Genomic DNA, 22,050 nt, shown 5'->3' with positions numbered 1-22,050 from the left:
ATTCATGTAGCTGAAGTTGCGTATCTTAGATCGATTCCCCCACCCTAGTGTGCATTGGGCTCTAGTGTGTGTCTAGGGTACATGCTCTGGGAGTGTGAACATTTGATGTAATACTGTAGGTTTCCTCCTCAAGCCCTCCAATCCCCTTCAGCTGCTAGGCATAGAGTGGGAGACTGAGAGCAAAAGCCACATCGTATTCACAAGCAAACGCATTTGTTGTGGAGTATGATTCTGTAAAATGCCTGTAGCCTCTGAACTGTTCTGTTACAGTGAAGGAGAACACTTGTCCTTACACTTCTCCCCTTGCAACAGGCAAACTCATGTACCCTTGTACTTGCCAGTGAACTTTGGGAACACTTTTCAGTCTCCGAAACCCTGTAAGGCTAGGTCTACACTACCCGCCTGAATCGGCGGGTAGAAATCGACCTCTCGGGGATTGATTTATCGCGTCCCGTTGGGACGCGACAATCAATCCCCGAATCGGCGCTCTTACTCCACCAACGGAGGTGGGAGTAAGCGCCGCCGACAGAAAGCCGCAGAAGTCGATTTTGCCGCCGTCCTCACAGCGGGGTAAGTCGGCTGCGATACATCGAATTCAGCTACGCTATTCACGTAGCTGAATTTGCGTATCTTAAATCGACTCCCCCTGTAGTGTAGATGTACCTTAAGTGTATTTGTTCAGCCCCAACCATACATGGCACACAAAGCACTTTGCAAAGAGTAATTAATTGAGCTGTACAACTCCCTTTTGAAGTCTGTCGGTATTATTATCCCTGTTACACAAATGAGAGAACTAAGGCATGAGATTTTCAAAAGTGGCTGCCAATTTTAGGTGTCTGGGTTTGGGCCAGATGTTCAGAGGTGCTGAGTACTTAGTCTCATTTGAAGTTACTTGGAAAAGCAGGCGTATGTTGTCTCAGATTGAGATGCTCAAAATCAGGGGTTACTTTTCAAAGCATGTTGACCCTGGGTACTTCCCTGAGACCAGACGGGAAGCCTGTAGGAGAGCCAGGAATAGCCCTGACTGCCAGCCCTATGCTCTAGCTGCATCACCATCCTTCCCTACCATCAGCACCCCTCCTATTTTCTTGTGATCGGAAATATCACTGAGTCCCCCAGTAAGCGTAATACTTCGAGCTGTGTAATAATAGAGCTGATTGAAAATGAAAAACTAGCTTAACAAAAACAATGAACTTTCGAAGTATTGTTTTCCTTTTGAAGGGCTGGGGGGACTTTTCATTAGATCAAAAATTTCAGTGAGGTTGGTTTTGATTCCCCCTTCCTTCCCCCCCCCCCCCCCCGATAAAAAATGTACAGGATGCATTATTTAAACAATCAGAGGGGTAGCCATGTTAGTCTGGATCTGTAAAAAGCAACAAAGAGTCCGGTGGCACCTTATAGACTAACAGACGTATTGGAGCATAAGCTTTCGTGGGTGAATACCCACTTCGTCAGACTCATGTGGTGGAAATTTCCAGAGGCAAGTATAAGGATTAAACAAAGACTGTGAATGACTAGCCAACTACAAAAGCAGTTTCTCCTCTCTTGGTTTTCACACCTCAACTGCTAGAAGAGGGCCTCATCCTCCCTGATTGAACTGACCTCGTTATCCCCAGACTGATTCTGGCCTGCATATTTATACCTGCCTCTGGAAATTTCCACCACATTCATCTGACGAAGTGGGTATTCACCCACGAAGCTTATATATGTCCAATATATGTCTGTTAGTCTATAAGGTGCCACAGGACTCTTTGTTGCTTTTTATTTAAACAATGGCACTTTCCGGCCCCCAAACAATTCAAAATTCCAACCACACCCCTGACTACCACAGGTGTGCCTGTATAAGCTTTAAATGTAGACCAGGCCTTAGTCTTTGGAGCCCTTATCCTCAGAGGTATTTAGGCACCTAACTCCCGTTGATTTCTGCGTGTGGCAAAGAGCAAAGCAAGGAAAAAGTTTGGGGTCTTGCCCTGGGGGACACCCAACATCCCATGAAAACATTTTAGGTCGGGGCTGGCCCTATCCTCTTCTCTGGCATTGATAGTAGAAGTAGGAAGAAATACCCCTCCAAAGCTCCTTAACCCTTTCAAAAGCGTATCTAGAACAGAGTGAGCTTCTGGCCTGATTTCCCTTCCCCTTTCTGAGGGCTTAGGACCTGTTGTTTCTTGGGGCTCTGTAAATCATATGGTCCACTAACTTGTGGGTGCAGTTGTATGTGTTTGTGTGTCTCTCCCTCTCCCTTCTGCCCTCTGCTTTCTTGTTCAGTTATTCTTAGTTATAAATACTCTGTGTAACTGGCAGGTATCAAGATCAGTCTAAGGAGACGAGCTGATTCCGTGTGGTGTCTGCAAAGGGTAATTTAAAAGGGCCTTAGCTCCATAACCGTTAAATCAACAGACAGTGATTTGATTTCTATAGGCCCCTGAGTCCTCCCTCTGGAGAGGCTGCTGTGAAACTTCTCAGAGTGCAAGTCCTGCGACAGAAGCCGACTTTATTACTGTGGTTCTTGAGTTGATCTGAAGCCAGGGGGCAGGGAAAGTGAAACAGAAACTGAGCTGGAAGGAACTCAAACATCTCTGACTGTTTTTTTTCTTTCTTCCTTTTGTGTTTCTGCAGATGGCAAGTGACTCTCTGTGATTTAAATGAGCATCAAGGCACCTGTATCACCTGGGACCGAGGCCACAGGATGATCTTAATGGTCACATTAATTAAATAATTTTAAGGAAAAAGCAATCTTCTTTTATCTAGCTCCTGTCATTCAAGTTTTACTCTCATGCAGGAAACCTAGTCTCAGACACTGATATTAATTACCTCTCAATCTTCCTGAATGGGGAAAGGAAATCATCGTTATCAGTTTTGATTAAATGCTCAGTGAGAGAAATTAGCAGCTTCCAGGCGAGTTGAAGAGCAAGATTTGGGATCATTTTTAAAAGGGGGGGAAAAAGGACAATCCAATTTTTCTTCTTTAAATCACCACGGGTAAAATGAAGGCTCTCCCCTTGCCAGTGAAGATAACTGAATCGCTTTGTTTGGCCTAAACACCTGATCAGAAAAAAACCCTGTGAACCTGCGACAACCTTTGTCTTTGCCTTACCATAGTCACTGAGTCACGGGCTGACAGCCTGACGAAGGAACCCCAAAGGAAAGATGGTCGCCATCAAGAAGAAAAATCTGAAAATGTTTACGCTTGCCTTATTGATTGTCATCACGATAACGTCGTTCTTGCTGAATTACACTCACAGTTCGGTGATGGTCACCTGGGATCCCAAGCAGATTGTCATGCAGTTAAAAAAACTAATGAAATACCCCCAGAGACCATGCAGCTGTAATTCATGTGTTCCCGAGCTGGGACTTTCCTTCTGGTTCGATGAGAGGTTTAATCAGACTATTCAGCCTTTCCTCACCACTCGGAACACCTTCATTCCAGAAGAGAGCTACAAGTGGTGGCTGGTAAGAGAGAGAGAGAGAGAGAGAGAGTGTGTGTGTGTGTAAAATTTGTAGTGTAATTATTGTTTGTATTTCAGTAGTAATTAGAGACCTCAACTGGGCCTAGGCACTGTCCACTAGAGAGAGACAGTCGCTCCCCAAAGAGCTTACAGTCTAAATAGAGAAGACAGTCAAAGGGTGGGAGAAAGTTAGTAATATTGTTCTCATTTTCCAGATAAAGAATTGAAGCCCACAGTGAGTTGTCCAGGGTGATAACAGTCTGTGGCAGAGCTCAGCACAGAACCCAGAGCTCTCAAACGCCAGGCCTGTGCTTTAACCACAAAATTATTCCTCTTCTTTCTCCCACCAAACCGGGCTAATTCAAAAGAGAAACTTTTTATACAATGGAATTAACCTGTGGGACTCATTGCCATGAGCTACTGAGTTGGAGAAAATAGCAGTAATTTTTTTAAATTAGAAATTCTGTCTGAATAAGAACTACCATTGTTTTATTTGATTGTATAATTACAGGATCTAAACTATCTACTTCATGAGAGGTGCCATTTAGGAAGAAGCATCCCCTATGATTATTCCTCTGTGGCAGGATAGCCTGATCCAGATCCCATTGAAATCAGTGGATGGATTCCTATTTATGTCAGTGGAAATTGGATTGGGTCCTATTTGGCCATAATGGAGTTTTTTGTGCTTGCCTTTGAAACACTTAGGCCCTGATTCAGCAAAGAAATTAAGCAGGTGCTTTAAGTCCGGGAATAATCTCATACCTATTCAGCAACACACTAACGTTATTTAAGCATGTGCTTTAGAGCTTTGCTCACTCAGGGCCTTAGTATGTGATGCTGTTTGGGCCAACGTGGTCTATGTTGTTAAACTGCAAAAGTATGTTTATTAGTTCCAGTGTCCTGGCAAAATTCCAGCGTGGGTGCTAATTACATTCTGTCTCTGTATAGAATATCAGTTTTCCCCGCAATTTCACTTGAACACAGAAATCTTCTACCCTTCCTGTCCTAAACTCTTATATTGTGCCATCCTGTGTGCAGTGGGGAGGCCCCTCCCACAGATCCTTTCTTTCAGACGGGGAGAATTCAGATTTGGGAGGGCGGTTTCAAACAGTTTGGGAGGGAGCTAATTAGCTATTGCAGTTAGCCAGCTTGATAGCCAATAGGAAATTCCCGTTGACTGTGAGAGTTAATTGGCTATGGAGTAGAAATCCCTATTCTGAAATGAAGCCAGTCCCTTCCACTGTGCCTCGTTCGTATTCTCCAGTCCTGAAATCCTTTCAGCCAGCTCCTCAGAGGTGTTTAGGTGCATAACTCCTATTGAAATCAATGGGAGTTATGCTCCTTTCTGTGGTTTTATGTGTCATTATAAAAGAGCGGCCTGCTCTGGGTTCAGCCCACCCTATTTACTAAGGAATAGAATATCAGGGTTGGAAGAGACCTCAGGAGGTCATCTAGTCCAACCCCCTGCTCAAAGCAGAACCTATCCCAACTAAATCATCCCAGCCAGGGCTCTGTCAAGCTGGGTCTTAAAAACCTCTAAGGATGGAAATTCCACCACTCCCTAGGTAACCCATTCCAGTGCTTCACCACCTCCTAGTGAAATAGTGTTTCCTAATATAACCTACACCCCCCCACACACTGCAACTTGAGACCATTGCTCTTTGTTCTGTCATCTGCCACCACTGAGAACAGTCTAGATCCATCCTCTTTGGAACCCCTTTCAGGTAGTTGAAGGCTGCTATCAAATCCCCCCTCACTCTTCTCTTCTGCAGACTAAATAAGACCAGTTCCCGCAGTCTCTACTCATAAATCATGTGCCCCATGATATTGGCTGCCAACTACACATCAAGCCATTGATCACTACACATTGATCCCAATGATCTAGCCAGCTTTCTATCCATCTTATAGTCCATTCATCCAATCCATACTTCTTTAACTTGCTGGCAAGAATACTGTGGGAGACCATCTCAAAAGCTTTGCTAAAGTCAAGATATATCACATCCACCGCTTTCCCCATATTCACAGAGCCAGTTATCTCATCATAGAAGGCAATCAGGTTGGTCAGGCATGACTTGCCCTTGGTGAATCCATGCTGACTGTTCCTGATCACTTTCCTCTCCTCTAAGTGCTTCAAAAGGAAGCAGACCCGAGCAGAGATCAGCTCAGTCTCCTATACAGAGTAACAGGAAGCTGCCCAGGAGGGATTCCCAGGGATACTAGAGTGGAGTAGAGAGGCTGCTGGGGAGCGAGTAGTCTCCAGCAGAGAAGTCTGGAGCATAGGGAGTGAGGCTACAGGCAGGAAAGGTCTGGGAGTGACATAATAAGGCCAGGCCAAACAAAGGTGTAGACAGAGGGACTTGAGAATTTTATCCTGAATGTTTGTTAATTCAATAGACCAGAGCCTGAGAAGGGCTGTGAATGGACAAAAGGGTTAGTGGGCTCTTGAAGAAGCCCCTAGAAGGGAGAAACTGAGGCAGGAGGATGCAGACAGGGCCACCCCTAGATACAAGAGGGCACATGGGAGGCAGCCTGCCCTACAACTGTCGCCCTCCCTTTGCATGTCTTCTGCCTGTGATCTGTGTGTGCTTTTGCTTTTGGTCTCTTAAGCTGTGCTCATGTTGCAGCCCTGGAGACAGCAGGGGAAAAGAAGAGGAGCAGAGCTGAGCAATTAAACCCTTTCCTTCTCACCCCCCTTTCCTCTCCCCCCGCCCCCCAAGCCACTCTGATTGCTGACTTCTCATGAAAGGGAGGAGGGAGGAGCCAAAGATCTGGCTCCACCCCTATTCAGTTCTCTAGGCCTTCTGGTCTTGTTTTTTACTGGTGCAACCATGTCCATTAAGGGTGTGATTTTTTCCTTTTTTGCAATATTAGTTTTACCAGAACCCCGAGTCTGGGATTCTTATTATTATACTGGAATAAGCACATTTAAAACTAAAACTGTATCCACACATGGGAGGGTTGTACTGTTTTAACTCTATCCAAATATCACCTTGTGTGTAGACAGGCTTTAGCCAGTACTGTGTATGGCACTAGACCGGACCCTAGTTCTGAGCCTCAGAAGTGCTCTCTGACAGACAGGCTCCAGGACCACACAGAAGTAAACAAGCCAGCTCGGCCCTGCAGGCTGCGTTGGAAAGGGGTGACTTTTCCCCAGAGGTATAGGTGTTGTAATTCAAGTCTCCTCTGTGAGTCTGTGGGAAGGAGAGTTTCTATTAACACGGCATTAGCAGGGTAGGTGATCATGGGCTCAATCCTGCAAAGTTTGGAGCTCCTCCCATCTCCCTTGACCTCAGCAGGAACTGTGGGCACTCAGCACTTCTTGGGAGGCTCACCGGCTTGTCTGATAACGGCATGCTGTTCCTAGCACTAAACCCTGGTTACTGTGGGGGAGAATGTCCTTCGTAGAGCTCTCCACATAGCTATCACCCTGCCAATGAGCTCTTTAAAGTGGGAGCTGGCAGAGCTGGTCTGCCGTATGATGGAATGTGTGCGAACTCCTGTTGCAGCCTGGAGAAATTTCCAGGTAGGCAGAATTCAACACTCATTCTGGAACCTGGCTAAGACACTATGGCTAATGCCCATTCTCATATAAAAAGTACCCTGGAATTGTTAATGGCCACACGTGGACAGGATGCTGTTTTGTATCTCATCTAAAACATGGTTCACTTTGACTGAGGTCAGAATTTGGCCCTTAGCTATCAAACCGCGGCTGTTGTTTATATATGCATTATTCCTGGAAACCCTGCATGCCCTGATAATTGCCTTTTTCTATAGGAAATGGTCCTCAGCAAGGTTCTCATGTTAAAGGCTTTTCTGATGTCCAAGGGCCTCAAATCTATGCTGTTCTGGAAAGTGACTGTAAAAACTTGGCCAGCCCTAAAAGGATCGTTACAATTCCAGACAATCATCAAATTTTAGTGGCACTGGTTTTCCTATCTTACTTACTTGTGACTTTTTCCTGTAGGGTGACCAGATGTCCCGTTTTTAAAGGGACAGTCCCTTTTTTGGGGACTTTTTCTTATATAGGCGCCTATTAACCCCTACTCCCTGTCCCGTTTTTTCACAGTTGCTATCTGGTAACCCTATGTCATTGTGATTGAAACAATAACTGCTGAGGGGACTGTGTCTTGCTAGTAGTGGCTTAAACTTGCTTTCAGGGGAACAGTGACAGCAGAGGGGCTGACGTGTAACTGTTTTGTTGGCAGTGTAGTGTAGATCCTCTTTTGACATGCAGTGGAGCTATTATTTATCTGTGGAACTATACTGTATGCCTGTTAAAGACAGATGAGGGCTTGATTCTGGACTAGACACAAAGACAGTCTTGGCTCCCAAAGAGCACACAGTCTAAAGGCCTGATCCTGCCACCCTTACTCGCATGCATAATCCTTTATTAGGCCTGTAAGGATTATTCATGCCAATAAGTGTTGTAGGATCAGACTGTCCAGTCATATTAAAGTAACGACTGTTCTCAGAACATGTTAGCCAATATCTGAATGCCTCAGTTTCACTTGAGGCCGAGAGACAGGTGCAAAAGGGAGACCTCTTTTCCTGTTCTTGTCTCTGTACATCACTTTCATACCCTAGCCCAGGTGATGTTCTCAACTACGTCACTGTAAAAAGTGAGTCGCTCCAAGACACCCATGAAAAATCAACAGCAGGATTTGGCCCAGTATCTAGAGATGTTCTTTGCTCCTATGTATAGACCGGGTCCTGCCCTTACTGAAGTCAATAGCAAAAGACCCGTTGTCAGGATTGGACCCTAAAAGAGTAAGAATTGCATGTTGTAAATGATTGCTTGAGCTACACAAATATAGGCTACACCCATTTCCCCATGCAGACGGCATGTCAAGAATTACCCCATTGGGTTTGTTTTAAAAAGTGTGATGAACTTGAATATTCCATACCCCGTTTTCCTTGCTTAGACCTCAGCAAGATGACCAAAATAATCCATTTATATAACACCCTCCCCCGCCCCCCCCCAGTAGTGGCCCAGATTCTGCTCTCAGATCCAGCCCTGCACTCATTGTAACTCAAAGCAGAATTTGGCCCAACCCTCTGACATTGATCTTCTGAGCTATCGTTTGTGTTTTCTTTTTTAATCTGAAGTGTAAACCTCTGTGTGTTTAAAACATGGCACAATACATCGTGTGAGGAGGTGTTCTCTGTTTATCTCATTTTTGTTTTCCCCCTTTCTTAGCTGACTCAGAATGTTATTTGCTCTGTGACAAAGACTGTGGCTACTTCTGCAGTATTCGGTCAGTCGAAATACAAGGAAGCAATAATGTAAGGTCAATGGGTTTAGACTGAAATATAATAATCTGGCACCCTAAAACCTGTTTTTCTTAATGCCACAGTTCCCAGGGTCATGTGATTGAGTGAAACATTCCTCTTACATCTAAAATGAAAACTAAGTTTCTAACCCTCATGGTTGCAGAGAAAAGTTTGCAAATGTCAACACTTACAGGCTTGAAAAAACAGAAAGCAAAATAAAAGGACCCTTCCCCCAATGTATTGGCTTTTTTTAATCTCATTATTTTTAAGGCCATCTAATGGATATTTGGGGATCTGACTCATGGTTTCTGAATGCTTGGGCTGGAAATACTGAATAAATATGTATTTTTAAAAAGAAGAACAGGAGTACTTGTGGCACCTTAGAGACTAACAAATTTATTAGAGCATAAGCTTTCGTGGACTACAGCCCACTTCTTCGGATGCATCCACGAAATGCATCCACGAAACGTGGCTGTAGTCCACGAAAGCTTATGCTCTAATAAATTTGTTAGTCTCTAAGGTGCCACAAGTACTCCTGTTCTTCTTTTTGCGGATACAGACTAACACGGCTGTTACTCTGAAACTATGTATTTTTAGACGCCTTCTTGTAATCTGCCTCCTTTAAGCAGGGCCAAGATGGGTGAGGTAATGTCTTTTATTGCATCAACTTCTGCTGATGAGAGAGACAAGCTGTCAACTGCATGGAGGGGCAAACGGACAGTGTCTTCCTTTCTATCTTGAGAACCAAACCCATTGGACACAATCCAAACCTCATTTTGACCAATAGAGAAAGACTTGTTATTTGTATTAAGATAGTGCCTTGCGGGTCCAGTGGCCTCCTTGTACGAGGCGTTGCAAACACAGAGTGAGAAAGTCCCTGCCCGAAAGAGTTTACATTCTGAAGAGACAAGACAGACTACACCTCTCGGTTCCTCTGCTTCCTCTCCCAGGTTAAGTGTCTTGCCCAAGGGTATACAGCAGTTCAGTGGCAGAGACAGGAATGGTTACCTGTCTAGTGCTCGACCCTTTAGAACAGGGATGCCCAACGCGGTGCCCGCGTGTGCCATGGCACCCACCGGGGTGTCTAAGTGCATCCGCATACTGGCCGACGGACAAGCATCCGCCGAAATGCCACTGACAAGTAGAATCATCCGGAGGTGTCGCCGCTGAAATGCCAATTTTCGGCGGCATTTCGGCGGCGATGCCTCTGGATGACGCTACTTGTCAGCGGCATTTCGGCGGTGATGCCTATTGACATTGCCGCTTATTGGCGGCATTTCGGCGGATGCTCGTCTGCCGCCATAGTCCTCCGTGGCTCATCTGGCGCCCGCCAGACAAAAAAGGTTGGGGACCACTGCTTTAGAATATGCTGCCTCCAGTGAATTCAATGGATTCCGGATTAGATTCACTGTCAATATTTAACAAATACAAATGACGGAGGAAAATATTAACTTCTGCATTTCATTATTTGATTTTAAGTGTGGAGTTTGTTGCAGCAACATGGGTTATTGCATTAATTTCTTTTTTTAAATTACTTAACTGTTTGTAAAAACAGAGAAGGAGAAAAGAGTAAATTGAAAATGCAGGCACAGTATTTAAAGCTTTGTAAGACTCTGTTTTGCACAGCTGTTAATTACATCACTACGTTAATGCTATAGAATTAACATAAACACTTATATAGCACTTGTCATGTATAAAACATTATAACAAACATTCATCCTGACAGCAGCCATATGAGGCAAATTCAGGATTATCTGTATTTTGCCAGTTGAGATGGAGAGAGTTTAAAGGGAAACCATCAATTTTAATAATGTCTTTTCTGCATGAAAATGTGTAATTATTATTATCTGAAATAGATTAAGAGAAACCAGCTAGTCAGGGCATTTTTCAGGGCCTTTTGTTTTGACAGTTCCATGTATAGTCAGTTTCACGGAGCCCATATATGATTGGTTTCCCTTTTCGCATGTATGGGTTACACAGCAACCGGAGAGAGGAAAAACATTAAAAACGCTTTCAAAAAATGTAACTGTAAAACTGCAAAAATGGATTCAGAGCCAAGTGCAGAATCAGAAACTACTTTTAACTTGACTAGATTTCAGGTTTATTGTTCCTTTAGCATTTTGCCTAAGGCTACAGGGGATCAGTCAGGTTTAGAACGCAACATTAATTGAATCCCACTTCTTCTTCAAAGCTGTTGATCCATACCTCTCACTATACACTCTTTTGTAGATACAGGAAAAGCCCAGCTGTTGGGACTATGGTGTGACAACTCAAAAATCTCAGTCCTAAAATTGTGCCTGGATGAAGATGAATTTTAATGGCTTATAATTTAGCTCCATTAAAATAGATTTTTGAACAAACCAAGCAAATATTCTTCAGTAAGAAATGGCTGCCCCTAACATTTTAACATTCACCCACTTTTGAGTTCAACTCTGCCCCTTTTCTCTTAGTTCAAACAGCTGAATGTCATTTGTGCTCACATTCCAAAACAATCAGCTTTGAGCTGAGATTAAGCAACAAAAATTTAGTCCAAAAAGAGAATTGCTAAGAAAATTATAAGCAAGGACATTTACGGTGCACGCTGGAGCAAGGACTGCTTTCTCTTTTATAGATGACTAGCACCCAGTGCAATGCAGTCCTGGTCCTCTTTAGGAACTCCGGGTGATTTTGTAATGTAAACAGTAATGACCTCTATTATAGCTTTTATTATACTATAAAGCTAAGGGGAAATTGAAAATTGAAGTCCTGCTTTTCCAGATAGCATTCTTTAATTAAATCAGTTTCAGTGTTGTTCCTTCAGATTTACACTGGTGTAACAGAAATCAGAGTTTGACCCTGCAACTATGTAAACAGATTAACCCTATCCATAGGAATGTGCCGTTTGGCTTTTGACTCTTCAAACCCATAAAAAAGTAATTCTGCTTTGCTCTAGTGAGACAGAGAAGGCAATTTTATTAAAAGGCTTAGTACTTTCTAAAAATTACCTTCTGGCCTGAATTTTCTCAGGTGCGTAATCAGCTCAAGGATGACTTTTTTCTGGAAAGATTTGTGTATTTCAAAAATTGGTTTTGTGAGGCACCTAAGAATGTATTTGATTGTACACACATAAGGCATTACTCTGTGTGTTCAGATAATTCAAAACAAGCTGCATCTGAGAGGGTCAGACTGGCAGTGGCTGTATGGCCTCATCCAAATCGTAGTCCGCAGAACCAATGGATTCTCTCAGTGATTTCAGTGGGCTTTGAATCAGTCCCTCTGTCCTTAAAAGCCATTGCTATGCTTGAAAAAATTTGCTTTGGAAATATATTTTGGGTAGGTTGGCTGTTCACAAACGACTTGCAGAGTTTAGATCTATACGAGCTCATATTTGCCACATCACACGTGACATTTTCGAATAATAATAAAATACTTAGCACTTAAAGAATTGTGCTTCCCATTGGGAGCCTGAGGCACACAGACATGATAGTGATTTGCCCAAGATGCATGGCAAATTAGTGACACTGCGAAGAATGGAATCCAGGGATGAAATCCTGACTCTGCTAAAGTCAGTGGGAGCTTTAAAGTCCATTGACTTCAGTGAACCCAGGATTTCAGCCCGAGTGTCTTGACTACCAGCCTGCGCTCCAATTGCTTGACTGCACACCTTGGACTGGCAGACACTGTACTAATGTTGACTGATCTGGCTCCTTTCATTCTTACTCTTGGATTATTTTTGCCATTCTTATCCAGATGTGCAGCCATTAGTGGTCTGCATTGGCTTTTACACAGTGCCACTCCCGAGAAAGGAAGAAAAGCAGGAGACTGAGTTGTGCAAGTTTACATTTTTTACACTGAAATACTGCAGGGAATATTAGTGTAGCCAGAGAGAAAATATGTCCATGGGAAAACACAGAACATGCCAGACTGGCTCAGACTTAGCCAGTATCATATCTCCAACAGTGGTCAGTACCAGCTGCTGCAGAGGAAGCTATAAGAACCCCACAGAAGGAAGTTGTGGAATAACCTGCCCCAGAGAAAGTTACTTCCTGACCCCCTTTATTTAGAGGTTGTCTGAGTGCCTGATGCATGAACATTTAGCTCCTTTCCAAAACACTTATTTTAATCTTTGCTGTAAGTGTGGAAATTCTAATTGTCCATATAAAGGTCTAATCTCTTTTGAGTCCTCCTGCTAAGCTCTTAGCCTCAATGAAATCTTGTGGCTATAAGTTCCTCAGACCAGTTCTGTGTTGTGTGAAAAGGTATTTCCTTTTATCAGTTATGAATTTGCCACCTTTATTAATTTGTGTACCTTTATCAGATCCCCTCTTACTCTGCTCCGCTAAGGTAAACAGTCCCAGTGCAGATGCAGAAACCCTGTCTAGATTTTCATTTCAGAATGTTGTATGGACAGGGGGGTAAAATTTTGCCATGCAAATTAAAGCGGCAAAGGTACATCTGTGTATGGGATAGTGGCACTTGAACAGCTCTGAGGGAAGCGGACAGTAACGTGTCAAAATCTGAACTGTGAACTTAGGCCATAGGAAGAGAGCACTGGAGGATCTTCACAGCAGCAGTACTTTTGGGCCCAGCCATGCGGTCCTTGCCACCTGTTTGCTGCTGAGCTAGTAGTTTTTGCAGAGCAGGGCCCCAAATAAGGGGGGCACAACCTTAGCATGGTTTCCCCCCACACAAACACACCCCTCTAAAATCCTACCCATCTCAGAATAGGGGAACAGCACCAGATCACCCACTAACGAACCTCCCCAGAGAATGGCAGAGCTGCTGGGCCAACTTCTGTTGTCAGCAGGTGCTGCCCAGGTGCAGAGGGACGGTAGCGTTGCACCTCCAGGATTCTGGGTTGCTCTGGGGGCTGCTCTAACTGATGGTGGCTTCCCCCTCCCCCAGCTACCAGCTGGCTCCTCCAACGCCCACATAGCGGGAGATAGGGCCCTGGAAAAGTGTGACATCCCCACAGCATGAGAGGGATGTCAAGGAGCTATAGTGGAGGGAGGCTTAGGCTCTGGGAAACCAGAGGCACGTGTGTCCTACTGAATTCAGTGCTGGAGGCACTGAATGGAAGGGGATGTGCCATTGTCACATGTCACCTGTTGGCAGATGAGAGTAAGGGGGTGGGGAGGCAAGTGAAAAGAGGAGAAAATCAGGTTAAAACATGTGTGGGACGGAGGCTTCCGTCACTTGATTCCCCCCAACCTGAGAACTGTTGCAGCACGTCTTGCAGGGAATGCCATCGGTGCTGTCAGTGAGCACAGACGAGCGTCAGGGAGAAGTGCAACACCCTGCTTTGATAAAAACCTTCTGTGTTTGTGACCCGAGTGACCCTGTTCTTCCCAACAGAAATTGCAAGGAGAGAGCAATCCTAAAAATATCAACGACACTATGAAGGAATTGTTTGAGATCATTCCCGGTGACGGGGAGCAGCTGCTGGAGAGAGACGCCTCCCGGTGCAGAAGGTGTGCCGTCGTGGGGAACTCCGGAAACCTTAGGCAATCTCAATACGGCCAAGATATCGATGCCCACGACTTTGTGCTCAGGTGAGTACAGAAGAGACTCAGGGATCCTGAACCTCCTGATCGACTCAGTTATTTAACATTTGTCAGCATTTGTAGGGCCAAATTCTGCATTGCTTTATAGGGCTGCAGGGGGATACACATCAGAGCAGAATCCAGTGCTTGGGTCCTGAGCGAAATCCCACTTAAGTAATTGGCAGTACTTGAGTTGACTTCCATGGGAGTGGGATTGGGCCCTTAGCAACTAGCACATTACTTCTCCCTCAAGATCAGAACTGGGAATTAGTGTCCCTCTCTGAACAAAACGGAGGAGCAAATCCTGCACTGATGCTGAACACCCTCAATTCCCAGTGAAATCAATGGGAGTTGAAAGTACTCTGCTCCTTGCAGGATCAGGCCCCTAGCTGGCCAAATGCATTCTTAGCATCACTCCACTAGCATAACTGAGCTAGTTTGACCAGGGTGGAATTTGGCCCCATGTGTTAACTGTCCTAACCTGGCCTTGTGCCTGCTTTAAATGATGATGGGCTTCGCATAATTGTGTTTCCAATTCTTCATTTAAAAACCAGAGATTTTAAATAAATGTGATATTTGCTTTTACTGCTGATAGTTGGGCTCCCAAAGTGACTTTTACAAACTTACACTGATATAAAAGGCCAAATTCCGCTCGCTTTTACTCTGGTATATTCTCTACCCAGAAATCACTTCACTACTGACATGCAGCTACTTTTGCAGTGGAGTGAAGTAGCTGTTCTAGAGTGGACAGTAAAACCCCAGGTAGGACAGGAAGCAACTAGACAACACCAGTTGTGTTACAGTGAGCAGCATCACTAGTCCTCTAAAGTAGCAAATGATGACCATCGTGCCCAACTGAAAGTGCAGGGGTCCTTTTAGTGAGGCAGAATGGAACGTCCCCAATTGGAATTTAGCCTGGATATCTGGGTTGAATAACCTGATCTTTGCAAAACATGCCATGGGGGATTCAACAGCCACAGGGGTCAGACGCTTTGTTTAAATCTCAACCAGCACAGTGAGTTCTCGCACTATTCGGGGGCACTGGTTCAATACCAGCTCAGAGAAAAGAGTCCTGCCTATGGAATTGTCTGCACCAGAAGTGTCTGGCTGTTCTCCCATCCACCTGCTATCCAGCGTGTTACTGCTAACCCTGAGGGATACGGTACAATCTGATACGGCTGCTGGCCTCTTTAGCTTCTGAGGCTTTTTTTTAATGGTAGCTAGGGAATAAGACACACAGATGTTTATCCCTGCTTTGAGACCCTATTGCTTAAATCCTTGGGAGCGAGCCCAGGTCTACACTAGCGGGGGGGTCGACCTAAGATACACAACTTCAGCTACGCGAATAGAGTAGCTCAGTGGTTCCCAAACTGGGGTTCGTGAACCCCTGGGGGTTCACAAAATGTTACAGGGGGTTCTCAGGAAGAAATTCCATAATGGTGGATAGAGCTGTCCCTAGGGACCCCGGGCAGCACGGGGCCAGCAGCCCAGAGCCCCTGGACTCCCAAGAGCTAAGCAGATCAACGCAAGCATCTCTATCAAATTTCAAGTCTCCTTATAAGAAATGGAAAGGGAGGTGGATATTTTTTGCTGTTTTTAAAATTAAATAGGCAGCTAGTCTAATGTGTGTTGTTTGCCTGGACTGCTCAAGGCCTGAATGCTTGTGTAGGAGGAACTCTTTGAGTTCGCTTCTTAAATACCTTCTGCTGTTTCACATCTGATACTCCTTGATGAAACATAGGAGCCTTGTCTTATAACACGCTTATTCAAAGAGATACAAGCTACGAAAGTGAGATCTCAGAAGAGTGTTGCCGTTTTCATAATGTAATAAAAATACTGTAATGATAAATAATAATTACTAATAAATAGTGTGTAATAAGCATGTCTTAAAAACATATTTTATATTTCCCAGATCACTGCTTTTATAATTTCTACTCGGGTAAAGGAGAAAATCCCTGGAAATATTCATTTTTAGGAGGGGGTTTGCGAGACTTGATATTTTAGTGAAAGGGGTTCACAGGTTGTTAAAATTTGGGAACCACTGGCGTAGCTGAAGTCGGCGTATCTTAGGTCGACTTACCTGGCCGTGAGGACGGCGGCGAGTCAACCACTGCCACTCCCCTGTCGACTCCGCTTCCGCCTCTCGCAAGCTGGAGTTCCGGAGTCGACGGGGAGCACGATCGGGGATCGATTTTATCGCGTCTACACTAGACGCGATAAATCGACCCCCGATAGATTGATCACTACCTGCCGATCCAGCGGGTAGTGAAGACCTGCCCTGAGGAGACTGTATATGGTTTTGAAAATGGGTCCTTTTGTCTGTGATCTCTACCCCGGTGCTTTCATGAGCTTTACTCAACACCAGAGCAATACACACTAGCAACCCCCTGCTATGATGAGCAGTGCGGCTTTAAGCTTAGCCTTGAGCCTTATGCTGTGAAAGTTGTCACCTTTTCATCCTGTCCTAGTAGGAACAAAACAAAAAAACCCCACCCCATTCTGACATTTGCATCCCTGTGCCGTGCTGTTGCATCAATGCATGATGATGATTCATCCCCCCACGGTGAGCCGATGTTCTCACATATTGACTCAGTGCTCCAACCGAAAGGCCAGCCTCATGACGTGGTAACAATATGTTGTTGAACATAAACTAAATTCAGCTTCCATTGTCCTGTAAGCTAAAGGCCAAACTCTTCTTGACTTGCTGCTACAGCAGCACCATTAGCTTCAGTGGAGCTACAGGTGAGGGAAAGGCTTGCAGAATTTGGCTCTAGATTTTCAGGCATACAAGTCAGGCCTGGGAAAACTTGAGCTCTCCTATGGACAAATGGCAACACTGAATTTGTCACCTGAAAAACCTGAAAGGAAAGATCTAGAGACTCTTTAAATTATCTGTAGATAATTTTGACCCTGGTGTCAGAATTCATACATTGTAATTCACTAGCTCGGCCTCGAGACCCACCGGAAAGTGCTACTTTCAGGATGAAGAACTCAAAGCACAAGCAGAGCCCAGCTCACCTGGAGAGTTCCCTTCCAATCAGAATGATTGATTGGGACCTGTTCTATCCTTAGATATGCAAACAGCTCTTGCTGGACACAATGGGGGCTCTACGAATGGCTGGCTGAGGCCGACAGTGGCAGTTCATGGAGATGTTTTCTTTGGTTTCAATCCCAGTGGGTTTGTGTTGAGACCCTGGAGTCTGGCTGTGATCTGGGTTCAAATGAAGCCCCAGACTCCCACTAAAACTACTAGACCCTCCAGCAGATCGGATTCTCTCAAGGCTCAAACCGCCTTTCTCTGACCCCAGGTTGGTTATGAAGTTTGTGAAACAGCCTAAAGCCAGCTGAGGTTTTTATCTTGCTTGGGGCTTATTTTTGGTAACCGTAAAGGTTGAGTGTGAAAGATGGAATGTCATGGTCGGCATCCTCCATATCAGAGCTGTCATTTGTGTGTGTGTGTGAGGAGCTCCATGGCATGATCCATTGGTTAGCGCATGTGACTGGGAGCTAGGGAACTTGAGTTTTAGTCCAGGCTCTGACATTTACTCACAGTGCAACTTTTGACATGTCCCTTAACCAATTTGAGCCTCAGTTTCCTCATCTGTAAAATGGGGATGAGAATTGCCCTCCTCATGGGAGTGTTGTGGGAGCCACTCAATCAATATTTGATCCTGGTGCATTGGTTACAACAGTGTCACTGAGAGCGGATTGCACTGCTGTAATGGACCGCTCATGGTAGCTTGCTACGTGCCTACCTGGCTCACACGGAGCAGTATCTTAATCTGTGAATAGTCCTACTGAAATCAGTGGAACTACTCCCGGAGTAAGGTGCGAGTCATTGCCATGAAGGGTGGCAGAGTCCTGCCCTGTGTTTGTAAAAGCCTTTTGACCTGACTTTGAGGCCTACTGTTTCTATGTACTGTTTCTCATGGTCCTGCATATGACTTCATTTAAAATGAGATCACTTTTTACCTCGATGCTACAATTCCTTACATACACTTCCATGTTTCAGTGGATTAGAAACCAAGGGCCTACTTCCGTTTACACTAAGGCCTCTTAACCCCTGGTTAATGTAATTTTGAACCTTTTATCATGTCAGGGCAGTTAAGGGAGCCTTAGGATAGCGGCCATGAAAGTGTCCTGGGTGAGCGGGGCTAGCCTTGACTTCGCTGCTATCATTGCTCTAGCTAGCTTTGATCTAGCTTGATTAAAGCTAACACAGGTATATCTACACAGGCTGCAATCACATCTCCCAATTGCAGAGCAGACATACCCTTAATGGAGATGAGGACCCTGCCCAGTAACTGTATTCTCTGCACACCCCAGCTAGAAGTTTGGGAAACAATTCTCCTCTTGATTTTTTTTTTTTTCTCTCTCTCCTTTCTGGGTTGCAGAATGAATCGCGCTCCAACTGCCGGGTTTGAATCGGACGTCGGAAGCAAAACCACTCACCACTTAGTTTACCCCGAGAGCTTCCGAGACCTGGCGGAAAATGTCAGCATGATTGTGATCCCCTTCAAAACGCTGGACCTGCGCTGGATTGTCAGCGCGCTCACCACGGGCACCATAAACTTGTAAGTAAAGCCGACAGGTGCTCAAACTGAATGGGGGACATAGCAGCTGTGTCATCATTGTGACGCTTTCTTGGGGGGGGCCAGGATTGTGAGTCACCTTGTTACCCCCTAGCCTCCAGTATGAGGGAGTCCAGGTGGTAACTGGGAATCAGCTCCCTGACACTGCCAAGCCTTCGGTCACTCAAGAACTCTCCTCAGGGCTCTGCCAGCCCTTACTTTGCCTGGCAGGTTTACACTTGGTGCACCCCAGTCCTGGAACGCCTCAGAACCATCCCTCTCTGGTATCCGGCCCCTGTCATTGGACACTCACGGGAACTGCCAGGTTCGCTGTTCCCAAGGGAATGGTATACACACCAGCTTGTTTGAATCAATGGGGGATTCACACTTCCTGCCCCAGCACTAAGAAGTATTTATAATAGAAACCAGAATACATTTATCAACCAAGAGCAAAGATTCAAAAATTCAAATGAGTGTTGAGCATGAATATTGGAAGCAGAATTGCTTACACATATAAAACAAAACTTAAAATGCAGTCCTAGGTCTACATGTACCAATGGTTACCTTTCCTGTTTATAGAGTAGATTCTCTCCCAAGGATTCAGTCTTTGACAGAGTTGCTGGTTGTCAGTCATAACCAGGATCCAGGTTTTCATGAATACCCCGACCTTTCAAGGGGTTTTCTCGTAAATGGATAACACAGACATCCTTTGTCTTTTCTCTTATACCGCAAAATTGTGTTTGCACCCCCGGGACAAGACTGTGGGTTTAGTCACCGTGTTGACTTTATAGCCTTGTGTTGATTTGGAATGCAAATGTAGATCCCATTGTGTTTGGCTTAACTTTCAGATGAACTGAGACAGGTCAATAAACATCCTACTCTAACAGAAAACTTGTTTGCCAACTCTGCCTCTGAAGGTATCTTCCGCACATGTACCTAACTCCTTAAATATCACCCCTAAGTACATTACCCCATGTCAGACCTGATAGAGAGTTTCTGTTACCGAGCATTGAATCCTTTGCCATTTGGCATTGAGGGGTTCTCTGGGTCACACTAGTGTGTTAGCACAAAGTGTAACCACAGCACAAGAGAGACGAGGCCAAAAGCGCAGCATTGATCTAAATTCCACCTCTTCCTGTGCATCAGAGGATTCCAGTTCTGCGGGCACACTCAGGAGCAGAATTTGGCCCTGCTGCGTTTTGTTTTCTGGTAACAGTTTGACTTTTGGGCGCATTGTGTGGTATGGGCGTTCAGAACAGACTCCTCTTTGTCCCATGCACAGCAAAACTGGAGAAATGGTAGAGAATGTTTGCTGCTGCTCTAAATCACCAGTGTCTTAGTCAGTTTCCACTTTGATTGCTGCCTTCTTGACCTGGCTTCTGGGACAATGACTCATTTTGGCTGCTCACCTCTCTCCTCTAAGTTGGAGTTTTTGGAGGAAATGAGTGGAAACTGTATTTTTTAGCCTTCAGATACACGAGGCTTCTATTGGTCATAGCTGAAGATAGAACTGGCTGGTTGGAGGGACCTCCAGTGGGTCCTTCATTATCCATTCTTCCAGCATGGAGCTGACAAGTGGCATCTGGCTCCTAATCCCACCGGCGAGACTCGTGTACTGTGTGATCCATCCTGCTAAGCACTTCTGCAATCATTATCCCCATTTTACAGATGAGGAAACCGAGGCATAGAGAGGCTGGGGACTTCATCAAGGTCACACGGCACATGAACACCAGAGGCAGAAAAAGAACCAAAGCTACCTAGTACCTAATGAGCCCATTTAGTCAAGTCATTTAATTGGTCTACCTCAGTTTTCCCCATCTGTAAAACATGGACAATGATTTCTTAAGTAGCCTACTTCCGCCACAGGAGTCTGGGGAGGGTTAATTGGTTTAATGCTTGTAGAGTTTGGAATAGATTTGCATGCATGTATCAGAGATCAGGTTATATCCCCAGTATCACTGTATTTGAAAAGTTCAGCAATAATAATGAGGGATTGTCAGAGTAATTATAAAAGGGAGAGCTTCTTCACAGTCTTTCTCTCTTCCTCCAACTCCCAACTCCTCAGTTCTGTCCTCTCCTTCCTTCCCTTCTCCCCAGCACATAAAGCAAACCCAGTGTTAGATTCCTTGTGTGATTTCATTTCCTGGTGGGGTATTGTCTTCCATTCTGAAGCAGTCTGTATATAGCAAACTGTTCGCTCAAGATCTTGCTAGATCTGTGGCTGACAGCTGGAGGACCAAGAAGTTAGACCCAAGGAGTGGCAAAGAGGAGTGGTCTTGACTCTGTACAGACTTGCCAGTAATTTGTCTCCAGCTGTGTGACTCAGGCAGATTCCAGAGGTTAGATAAACAGAGCAGAGGAAAAGGGCTCAGAACCACCTTGTTTTCCTGGTGAACAAGGGACCTGCTCCTCGTAGCTCAGAAAAAAACCTGCGGCCCAAGGAGACTACTGACCAGATGTGGGTAGGCAAAGATGCCGTGTCATGGTGCTGACAGAGCAGACTTGCACCTGTGGGCTAAGCTCATGGTGTAGCTTAAGCAAGAGAGGATGGACTGCCTCGGTCCCTGACTTCCCTGCTGCTGTCTGCCAGGAGGGGCTCTAACCCCACAGGTGGCTCAGCTGGGCGTGGGTCACTTGGGAGCAGGCCCTGTAAGTGCACATGCTGAGTAGGACTTGAGCATTCCGGAGGAGACCCAGAGGAACAAAGCTCCAGTTGCGTCCACTGCGGGAAAGCCCTGGGGAGTAGATTAAAGGCCCACATCCCCCATCGCTTGGCCAGGCTGCTGAGAGGCAGCAAGTGCTCCAGAGTGGCTGTGTACATGGGCCTTCAGAAGACAGCACAGGAGCACCGAGAGAGGGGCAGTTCTCCCTTTGACGTGCTGGGACTCTCCAGTGAAGGGGATTGGAGATGAAACAGAAGGGGATGTTCTGGGATCAGTCCTGTGGAGACGGGAAAGGGATTGTATCTGCTGGGCTCAACAGAGGAGACTAACTATGAGGAGAGAGTCAGGATTAGATGTGTGGACCCGGGAAGTATGAACGGTGCATCTAGCCTATGGCCATGAACTGGTGAGGGCACTTGCTGCAGGGGCCAGGCCCTGATAAAAGATCTGTGTTCTTTCTTCTTCGTTTGATAAACAAATGGAGGGGAAGAGATGCCAGGTGGGGAAAGCTGGACCAGAACTTTGTGTCCACCCGCACTGCTCCAGCAGCTACCTCTCACCTCCCCCCCCCCCGCAT

At 45.4% G+C, this 22,050-nt stretch overlaps 1 protein-coding gene across 3 annotated transcripts in view; it reads left to right on the top strand.

The window, feature by feature from the left end:
• The window catches only part of ST3GAL1 (ST3 beta-galactoside alpha-2,3-sialyltransferase 1), a 148,082-nt gene that overhangs the window by 113,527 nt on the left and 12,505 nt on the right, over positions 1 to 22,050 (top strand). For all 3 annotated transcript variants that reach the window (XM_034763660.1, XM_034763658.1, XM_034763657.1), the window contains 3 exons: positions 2,617 to 3,450; positions 14,052 to 14,248; positions 18,634 to 18,813. In XM_034763660.1, coding sequence (XP_034619551.1) covers positions 3,148 to 3,450; positions 14,052 to 14,248; positions 18,634 to 18,813 — 680 coding nt within the window. In that variant the 5' untranslated portion in view covers positions 2,617 to 3,147. The remainder of the gene's footprint in view (positions 1 to 2,616; positions 3,451 to 14,051; positions 14,249 to 18,633; positions 18,814 to 22,050) is intronic.

The sequence above is a fragment of the Trachemys scripta genome, chromosome 2 (assembly GCF_013100865.1).
Source record: "Trachemys scripta elegans isolate TJP31775 chromosome 2, CAS_Tse_1.0, whole genome shotgun sequence".
NCBI lineage: Eukaryota > Metazoa > Chordata > Testudines > Emydidae > Trachemys > Trachemys scripta.
This window is presented reverse-complemented; position numbering and strand designations above follow the sequence as displayed.